The sequence below is a fragment of the Poeciliopsis prolifica genome, unplaced genomic scaffold (assembly GCF_027474105.1).
Source record: "Poeciliopsis prolifica strain line A6 unplaced genomic scaffold, Auburn_PproV2 SCAFFOLD075, whole genome shotgun sequence".
NCBI lineage: Eukaryota > Metazoa > Chordata > Actinopteri > Cyprinodontiformes > Poeciliidae > Poeciliopsis > Poeciliopsis prolifica.
This window is the reverse complement of record NW_026562450.1, coordinates 1770268-1780957: the sequence shown is the minus strand read 5'-3', so window position 1 is coordinate 1780957 and position 10690 is coordinate 1770268. Positions and strand designations below refer to the sequence as shown.

Below are 10690 nucleotides of genomic sequence, written 5' to 3'. Positions count from 1 at the left end.
GGGTGGGTGTTGCAGTTTGTGTAATGGTGTGTAGCCACGATTTTTCTTAGAGCTGGTGGCGGCGTAACGGAAAATAATTGAGAAGCACTGGTTTAGTGCAACAAGCTGAATTCAGTCAGCAGCTCCTTAAGGACATTAAGGCACACATGTTGCCTAGGTGTGCATTAGATGATAACTGCTATAGGATGAAGGGTTTAAGTTGGGCTACCACCGTTACACCCCTAAAGGCGTGAACGCGCGGACAATGTGTGGAGGTCCACGCATCCTGGAGGTGGACTAAAAACAGACATCCACTGGACATTTTCTCATAACAGTACACATTTTTACAACCACGTATTTTGTGTCATGTTCACATCAAACTATTTTGTATGCAATACCGAGTTTGTATGATTGAGAGTCGATGCAACCAGTTGCTAGGACGCGAATCGGCCGGACTGCCACTTTTTTCTAGGCGCCCAACTAGTTAATCAAACTTGCAAGAATCCATTCTGATTGTGGGAAGTGCAGGAATTTGTCACGGGACACGAAGAATATCTGTACGCCTGACTAGAAAATCTCAACAGTCTTCAGACAGTGTGCGCGGAGTCCGTGCGGCTGACAAAATACACGCAATGCGACTGAATACGTTGGGACCTTTAATAACCAAGAGACTGTTTAAAGGCTCACTCTCTTGGAGTGATGGTGTCGGCTGCAAAGGTGAGTCGGTGTCAAGTTGGTAGCAGAAAAACAGCACGCCATGGTGTGACGACCTCTTTGCTCCAAATCCAAATGACTGGGCAAAAAGCTGGAGCTAAATATTGTACGTTACGTTTTACATTTTTAAAAGAGAAATCTGAATTGGATCAGTCAATATCGGACAGGTTCGACCTTTGAAAAGACTGAAGACGAGCAGGCAGCCTAAACATGAACCAGTCGTAGAATTCAGAGTCAGATTGAGTGCCTCAGTTTATCTTCAGTTCACTGAGCACTGAAATGGTCTGCTCTGAGACGGCCTTGGCTTCCCCTCATCATAATCTCTGACAGGTGACGTTAGTTACTATGGTAGCTACCAACTTGTGCAGTTCTGAAACAGAATTAGGATAAGAGGCAGATTTGGTCAAAAGCTGGCAGCACTGCTGTATGTATAGCTATTTTTCACAGCTGAAGCTGAGAGGCATCTTTGCGCATCAATAATGTATGAGGTTGTTCTCCAATATGCTAACATGAATTATTTTACAAGCCGAGCCGACCTGTTTCTCCTTCTCCCTCAGCCTCCTCACCCCGAGGACTCGGTACATCTTGTTTTTGTCTCCCGCTTTGGCTCCCCTTCTATTCTCAGACCCCTTTTCTCAAAACATCTGAATCTCCTCTGAGAAGTGCGTCTTCTCCTCCTTTGCTGAATAATCTGGGGCTCAGCGGGTTTCTGAATCTCCCTATGTGTTTCCCCTCCACATCTCTGTGCTCCTTTATAGATTTTCTCCTTTTCAACCACATTCATGCGTAGTGCGTGCGCGCCCAGCGCCTCCGCCTTTGAGAGCTATGCTAAGGGAGAAAACACAGATTCTTGTTAGATAGGATAGGGATTTTGATGAGGAAGAGAACTGTCAGCACACAAGAAGAGGCAGAAAATCCAAACTTGTGAAGTCTTCAATTTTTCTTTTAAATATTTCTGACTCTTCTGTTTTTTTGGGGGTTTTTTTTATCTGTGACCATCTCTAAGCTTCTCCATCCTGACTTGGGTTCGTCCTGACATACTAATCTTTTAGTATTCAAAGCACATTAGCGCACGCTGCTGTGTGGCAGTTTAAAAGCTGAACTTTTTTCTTTTTGAAAAACAGCAATTTGACAGTCAACAATACAGAGCCTACAGCCACGTAAGTGTCTTAGTAAAGCTCGATCTGGGCAGAGTCGTGATCTGAGCTCGATGTTAACGTCACCATGGCAACTTGCAGTAAAAACATGCGGGTAAGATTCTCGTTCATTGCTACCACTCCACTCTTGAGCACCTTGACATTTCCGAATTAGCTCTGAGCACAAAAACTTTGATAAGTTCTTTTATTTCTGCAGATTTCTAGTGAAAGACGTTCATACCACTAATGTTTACTGGATACGGACGGGGTGGAGGGGCCGACGGGTCGTAGGTGTCTAGCCATACATACAGGAAAAAGGCGGATGTGAATGAAAGACATGCCTTTCACGAGAATGGTAAACAGTAGCTGAGAAATCTCAGAGCTTCATCACCAGAGGCAAAGCCGTTGGCAGACTTCAATAATGAAGCAGCTGCATTTCTTTTAGCTGCAGCCTCATATTCTGAGTTTACTTTGAAAATATCTTTCGGTGTTATCATGGGGTATGAGTATGGGGGGAGATTTACATTGATAAATTATAATTGATTATTTTGACAAACCTCAACTAATAAAACGCAAATTCAAATTCTTAATGTTTTTTTTTTTCCTTTCTTGGAGCATGTCTGAGATATCTATAAGAAAATACAGTTTGGAAAGCTCAATGCTGCTGGACATGCTAGTGAACCCGAAGTGATCCGCGCCACTGAACTGCCATCTTGGTATGCGCAGATGAACCATGGCTTCCAGACAAACCAAAAGAAATGTATATTGACAAAGATATATCAACAAAATCACTGTTGTCGGGTTTGATCCAAGACAGAGAATGTGGCTTGTTCATTGTTTTCTTTGCAACTCCGTAGCAACTGTCATGACGGTCATTTACAGATACCTACCAAGATGGCTGCCAATAACAAAGTTTCCGGAAGTGTAACGCCACACATGAACTATTGGCTGGCGTTTGCAGAGGAGCCAATCCAAGAGCAGCTCTTATTTTCCTTCTTGCTGATTGGCTGTAGAGCAGAGCTGAGGAAGGCTGCAGGAGTTTCTGCAGGAGTGCTAAGACTGTTTCCATTGTTCATATCAATGCATATTTGGCGTTTGAACTATTAAAAAAGGTAGCTTTAGACGTTTTTGAAGTGATTCTCGAGTAATGATGGATTTTAGGTATTGGTGGCCAGCTGTGGCCCCCACGGATATCCCCACTGTGATATGATTGGAATTTTCAACATTTGTTTCTAGCTAAAGGTATCTTTTTCTATTTTTACATTAAATCATGATTGATGCTATTTCTTAAATTTAAATATTTGCTTTATTGCAGTTTGGTTCATGCTAACTCACCATGGCTATATACCATAATTACCCCATGTCTAGTTTTCAGTTGCTCGTCTCGACTTGGTAGATTCATTTTTCTTGTTTTAAGGCAGCTGTACCCAAGACTGGTATACGCTCTTAAATTTTAAAGCCAAAACTTTTCGTTTGCTTTGATGGAGTTTTTTTTTTTTTCATCTTTATTTTACATCACCTCTTCTGTAAATCCATACTGCGATATCCCCTTACGTTTCGTCACCCCTGTCGATTATTGAGTGGTGTCAGCCCCGAGGTAAAGCAAACATCATTTTGTTCACCCAGCTTTTATAGCAACCTCCACTCCAGCCGTCCCTGTTGTATTTAATTTTAAATTATCGTCCGCTTGTGAAATCGGTTTCTTCTCTCCCTCTCTCTCAGACAGCACCTATGTAGACACAAGAAAAGGACAAGAACAAAATCCCATTCTTTCTGGCTTTTCAAACAGTCCCAGAGGGCTTGGAACAGTCAGTGCAACTGATTTCCAACAAACATGCCCGCAAGCATTTTTTTATGCCTATAATCACACACACACACATATACGGTCCGTACATCCTGCAACCAGTCAGTGAGGGCTAGTTCCCTGCCAGATTTGCAACTGGCAAATGTGCAATTCTCAAATCATCTTAAGTCAGCCGGACGCGGTCCGCCTTAAAGTTTAAGACAGTGTTTCTGGAAGCCCGAGGCCAGAACTCCCATTGCTGTGGATGACGGCCAAGACCCATTCCACAGTGCTCTGCTGGTCGGAGATGTGAGGAGGACGATGTAGTGAAGATGCTCTCAAGAGATGAAATGCGAGTCGGTCATTAATCTTCGGAGACAGAGTCCAGGCTACATCTTAAATCATTTCAGCCTGAAGTTCAAGTCAGGCCTGTTGCCGGTTTGATTTCCAAACGATATTTAAAATCTAACCGCACTACAACTAAAATAGGAGTTGTGTTCTTCAAATTGTTGCAGAATTGTACAAATTTTTCTCATCAACTACTGTGGTTTTGAGGTGCTGTGTGAGAAAAGAGGGAAGATGAAATGCTACAATCTGGTTTATAACGAAGGTACACTTTAGCTGTCTTTCAGCGGGATTTCATCTGGCCAAACATCTCGGTATCATGAAGGATTTATATATTTGCAGGGACTCAGACAGCATTTTTCCCTGTTATTCCTTCACAGTTTTTCCCCTAAAAACTTGAGGTGCTTTGAGAAATCAACCAACTGTAATTGAACAATCTTCAGCTTGGCGAGTGCTAACCTGGGTCCGGCCACATGGAAACTCCTATATATTAACGCTGACTCTCAGTGCTGAAGTCAACACTTTTTGATTTGAAAGTTGTTATGGAGAGAAGACGACTGAAAGTTGACTATTTTTGCTGTTTGAAAAGAAGTCGGAAATGTAAGGAGCTATTTCAATGGAAGCAATTTGCTCAGCCCCCATGTGGGCTTTTCATTCAGGCGGCTACTTTTAAGCAGTGATTGATGCTTTAGCAGATAACAGGAACACTACGCTAAGGTACTACATTAATGCTCTGTTTTTTCATTTCTTTCATGGAAAATGCTGATGGACAGAATGTCCTCATCTTTAAAAGTCTTAAATAGTCCTAAATTTATCTAATAACAGGGCCTTAAAGCATCTTAAATTACACAAAATAAATGCGCTTAAAACTCTTCAATCTCATACATTCTATACAATTATTGCTTTCTAATGGGACTATTATATCAGGCAAAGATTTGAGTCCTGCGCAAGCATCTTCACTGACAGTGACTCAAAGGCTACTGGTAACGAGCTGCTAATAAGCTAGCTAGCAAGCAAACAAGCCATTAGCAGGCAGCATGTGGCTCATCAGCAGTTAGCAGTTAGCGTATTGCAGTACGCCATGTGAGAAGCACAAAGCTGCTACCTAGAGTCACAAAAGTAGAATAGAAATATCTCTTTTGGTCCTCTGCAATTCATTTTTGGAGCTCATAATATAGGTCTTACATTCAACTCATAAAAAAAAGTTTTAAATTGGAGTTAGTGAAACCTCCAGAAACCCTGGACTGGTCTTGGTTCTTGAATAAATTTACTGCTGGTTTGAGAGGAGATGCTAGAAAATGCAGCCAACGTGCTGGGATAAACATCGTCGGGAAAATGGGATGTAAAACGCTTCCATCACCTGTTCAGTGACATCAGATCTGTCAAAGCGAACAAAGCTCTGTTTAAAACTGGCTCTGGAGGGACGGCAGCAGCAGAGAGAGATTTATATAAACACGGGTTCTAGGGGCTATGAATGATTGATCACTGCGAATTCTCATCTCAGTTGTGTTCAGCAATGTTTCTTTGTTTTTTTTCTTAGTTTTTTTTGCCCCCCCTCAACCCAAATCATAAATAAATGAATGTGCAGCTGTTTGAGTTTGGTTTGACAAATCTCAGGTGTTCACTTTGTTTAAAGACGTCTTCCTGTTTTGTCCTTCAGCGTTTCATCCAGTACCTGGCCTCCAGAAACACTCTGTTCAACCTCAGCAACTTCTTGGATAAGGGAGCTCTGCAAGGTAACAGCCTGCATTTGTATGCAAATGTCACAACTCCATGCGATCATGTCTCATATTTTCACAAATGGGATGGATAAACATCAAATGGTATAAAGACAAAAAGGATGAAGTTGGTTTAAAACTATATAATCTTTCAGGTTACGACATGTCAACCTTCATCAGACGATACAGTCGCTACCTGAACGAAAAGGCCATGTCCTACAGACTGGTGGCTGTGGATTTCACCAAGATGAAGAGAGGGTATGTTTAAAATAGACTTTATAATTTGCATTGTGATTAATAATATTTTATTTATTTATGGTTTTGGTTGTGTTCAACAAATCTTGTGTTGTAGGTAGCACTGGGCAATATAATTTAAAAATGACATTTTAAATTAAATTAATTTTTTGAGTAATTTTTTCCAATTTGTTTTCTAAAATGTAATTACAAACAACAGTAAAATAATTTCAAAAAGTGGTTTTTATTTCAATAATTCCTTCTTTGGTTATAAAGGGAAGGGTACTAAACCTTTTAATTGTTTAATTAAGAGAATAAAGTTATAATATTAGAAGAATAATGATGACATTTTACCAGGAGTCTTAAAATTACAAAACAAAAACTTGTTTTAATGAGAAAGTCATCGGCTCAGTTGTTTCAAAGTTCTGCTGCTAATAATTTGATGTTGATGTATTGAAGATTAAATATTTCCTTATCTGTATAACACCAAATTTCCTTATCTGTACAACACCAAATTATACTTTCATAAGATGATCAACATTCCTCTTTAACTTTTTGGTATTTTTGTGTTGGAGTTCTCATAAGATTACCACTTTATTCTGTTAATATTAGAGCTTTATTCATATTATTTCAACTTCACTTCTATACAGAGAGGGTATAATATTCTTGTAATATTATGGCTTCATTCTAATAAGTAAAAAAAAAAAAGTAGCCTGGGCCTTTGTTGAACTGAATTCAACGTCCTAATAAACAGAATCTGTAAAACAAGCTTGTCAATCAAGATGGCCGCCCTGTATGGGCAGACATCACTCTGAACTGTGTAAACCCAATGAATGCATTAGTGGATAAAAAAAAGAAAATCCAGATTTTCAAAAAAGTTGATCTTCAAAGACCAAAGTAATGTATTAATTCATAAAGCTGATGTATCGCCCACACAGTGTGTTCAAGGACTCAGAGCGTCCCCCATTAAACGTGAAGGAAACAGAGCTAAGTTTGTGTACAGCTGAAACGGCTTTGAAAGAAGGCCACCCAACTTTCACGCCGAGTCCTAATCTTAATCGTTGCTAACGATTAAGATTGCTTCCTGGCTGATCTCTCAGCCAGGAAGCGAACCTCCTCTCTTCCTCCAAGCTCTGAAAGACACCCACTGTATGTGAGTTAATAAAAGCTGGAGGAAGCTACGGTTTAAAAATAAGTGGCTACGTGTTTCTACAAGGTCATATTCGGAAGACCTGTGTCAGACTTCGAAGCCAAGTGTCGTTATATTTTTACCAGTCGTTATTTTCGAGCTTTACACTACCATCAGCAACAACATTAGAGAGAAAACTCTGGTTTACTCACTCGCATTTCTACCAACATCTGCATAGGTTAACTCCTCAAGCTCTCGCCTTTAACCGTGTGCTTCCTGTTTTGTCAGTGTCGACGGCGTGATGCGCACCATGAACGCGGAGAAGCTGATCAAGACTCTGCCCATCATCCAGAACCAGCTGGACGCTCTGCTGGACTTTCAGGTATCTGCTGATTCAGTCAACCAGAGCCGAAACCGAGAACTTTGAGATCTATGGACGTAGTGGTCACGTTTTAGGGTGTGTTTAGAGCTTCAAAGACCGATAGAAATGGAGGGATCTCATTTGAATTCAGAATAAGCACCTGCCTGTGGCTATTTTCTATGTTCAAGCATGATGTTTCCAACAGCCAACCCGAGGAGGAAAGGTGATGTTATCTGGTGAAAGATCTTTCTGTGTGTCTGATATCATCCTTCCATGATAAGTCTGGTGATGGCAACTTCCTCTTCTGTTCCTCTCTTTCTTTCTCTCTCTCTCCCTCTTTCCTCTTTCCTTCAGGCCAATCCTAACGAGCTGACCAACGGAGTGATCAACTCGGCCTTCATGCTGCTCTTCAAAGACTCCATAAGGCTCTTTGCTGCATACAATGAAGGAGTCATCAACCTGTTGGGTAGTACACGTCTCTTTCATACAAACATTTCACGCAAAATGGAAATTGTCACATTAGTTTGTCAAATTATCAGCTATCAATCCTTCCAGAGGTTCTGGATCGTTTTTAACATGGAACAATGGGAAAAAAACAAAACAGTTCAGCCTGTTGAAAATTAGTCCAATCATGTTGAAGTTATGGTTTCCAGTTACATTTTTTGACAGATTTTCAGGGTTTCGTCATCTGCACTTGATAATCTGGATGAATTTCTGCAGTCCTCCCACATGTGGATCTTAGGCAGCGCTGCGTGAAAAGTAGCCCACATTTCTGTAGAATATGTTCTATATCTGGGGGACACTTTATAGAAAAGCTGCTACAAATTAAGAGTTAAACTGATTCGGTGTAAATGAAGTTTAAAGAAGAAAAAAAAAACATGAACACAACTAACAATCATTTTAGCAAACAATGATTCGGTCCATTCATTGATAGAATGACAATTCTCCCAATTAATCAATTATTTGTTAGATAATTGAATAATTACTCAACAAAAAAAAAAAAAAACAGTAATTCTCTTGGTTAATTGACAAATTGATTGTTGGGCAAAAATTGGCACATTCCACAGATTTTTCACTTGAGCTTTTTTTATGCAATACTTTTAAAGATGCAAATAAATAAATAATTCAATTCCTTCTTTAATTAAAAAATATATATAATTTTGCCTAAAATGCAAGAATATAGCATTCCTTTAGTGATCACTTCAACAAAGGATGCATCTGTAGCTAAATAAATACTTCTATCATCAACATGTGGAAAAGTTGACCTGATTGACTTAACATTGGTACAGTGCAAGGTTGTTATTGTTGGATTAACCAGTTAGTGCTTGGATAGGAAAAGATGCTTACAAGGGAATTTTGCAGAACCGCTTGAGGAGTTGTGGATAGAACATATTTGTTTTTGGGGTTTTTTCTGTCTTAATGCAAGATGTATGTATAACTTTTTTTTAAAATATCGTTTTTGGCTTAATTACCATTAATATAATTACTGTTCTTTCATCAAATTGACCTTTTTTTTGTTATTTTTTTACCTTGTATACTTTAGTTAACGATTAATCAGTTACTAAATTAGTAGGCGATCATTTCATAAATTGATTAATCATGATTAATCAATCCATATCTGAAATCCTATGAGCTTTTTTAAGATAGAACAAGGTCAACTAAAGAAACATTCTCTCTGTTGGACAGGTGACGGGTTCAAACCAAACACATTCATTCTTTATAAACACATTTTCTTTGTTACAACTACAAACGTTGTTGTCTTTTTTGGGGGGGAGATTTCTCTTGCTAAACCTACAGACTGTAACAAAGAGGCTTACGAAAGCTGATCTCAACTGATGGGGAAAATGGACAGAGGCTGCAAGAAGCTCACCTAAACATCCAGACAGATACAGCTGCAATATAACGATCTGGATCAAAGCATATTCGTGATTAAGATTTTCTTTCTTGAAGGGAAAAGAATGGCAATCGTTCAGCCCTTTTCCTCCTACCTCACAATTATATGCTACATTCTGCCGAGAATGTAGCATATAATTGTAGATTCTCGACAGAATTTGGATTTCATTTGTCACATAAAACCCAAATAAACGATGTTAAAGTTTGTGGTTATAGCATAAGTACGACTGCTTTTGCAGGGCAACGTAGCGTTCAGTGGTGTAATGGGTTATTGTAATGACACCTTTAGTACTGGAGGATGTGTAATTCAGGGCAACTGGCCATGTGTTCAGTCATGCAGATGCTGCTGTCTAACAGATATGTCAACACCAACACACACATAGAAGCTCTTACCGTTTTGTCTCTTCCTCATGTAAAACCTTTTTCATTTTTTGCTCAGTTTTAATCTTTCACTGTCTGTGTTTGTTTTGTTTTTTTTTCTCCTGTAGAGAAATACTTTGACATGAAGAAGAACCAGTGTAAAGACGCTCTGGAGATCTACAAGAAATTTCTTTACAGGATGACAAAGCTGTCGGAGTTCCTCAAAGTGGCTGAGGTACACAAGCTCACAGACGAACCTGCAGAGAGAGACGCACAGATTCTCTTTTTGTGATACAAATTTAGCGTCAGCTGATACTGATCGGATACAGAAAACACATTGCTGCTCTGACTTAAAACGTTTCTTTGAACTACAAGAAACATGCTGAATTGCTCATTTATTTGCTAACTCTGCCCAGCACAGTACACTTGCACGCAACAATAGCTTCCGAAGCTTGATCCAACGCGTAAAAACAACTTTCATTTGGCTCAGTGAGTGCAATTAGGGGAATAACCACCAACGTGAAATAAATAGCAAACTTAAAACTGACAAAAACAATAGGCGATCTTGGGTTGAATATGTAAAAACTAAACTTCATCAAACCTGCTTTCAAATGGTTCAGGAAGTGAAACATTTGAATGCTAAAAACAATGTAAAATAAACAATAAATCATAAAATTAGGCTGACTAAATCTCTTATGGATCATGCATATTGTCCCCAATACGTGATCTGAAATTTTTTCCAATATCCAGACCAGTACGGATATTACCAGATTGATGCAAATTTGTTTAAACTGGTTCACTTTTAAGGGTTTTTGGTTTGTTCTTTTAGATTCTTAATTCTAAATTACTGTCTGTAAATCTCCTAGCTACATGTAGATTCTTACAAACCAGTTCTCCTAACCCAGATGTTCTCAAACGTTACTTTAATGTGTTCATTTTTCACATGGCGGCTGCAGTTCTGCTCGCTCAGCTTTGCTGAACCAAGCCATTCCCGACTTACCCCTCTGCCCCCACATTTAATACACACACACACACACA

The 10690-nt window shown here is 39.4% G+C and overlaps 1 protein-coding gene across 5 annotated transcripts in view; it reads left to right on the top strand.

The window, feature by feature from the left end:
• The window catches only part of si:ch211-200p22.4 (phosphatidylinositol-binding clathrin assembly protein), a 64703-nt gene that overhangs the window by 15533 nt on the left and 38480 nt on the right, over window positions 1–10690 (top strand). For all 5 annotated transcript variants that reach the window (XM_055021276.1, XM_055021274.1, XM_055021277.1 and 2 more), the window contains exons 2-6: window positions 5618–5693; window positions 5831–5933; window positions 7327–7420; window positions 7754–7865; window positions 9781–9887. In XM_055021276.1, the coding sequence (XP_054877251.1) occupies window positions 5618–5693; window positions 5831–5933; window positions 7327–7420; window positions 7754–7865; window positions 9781–9887 (492 nt within the window). The remainder of the gene's footprint in view (window positions 1–5617; window positions 5694–5830; window positions 5934–7326; window positions 7421–7753; window positions 7866–9780; window positions 9888–10690) is intronic.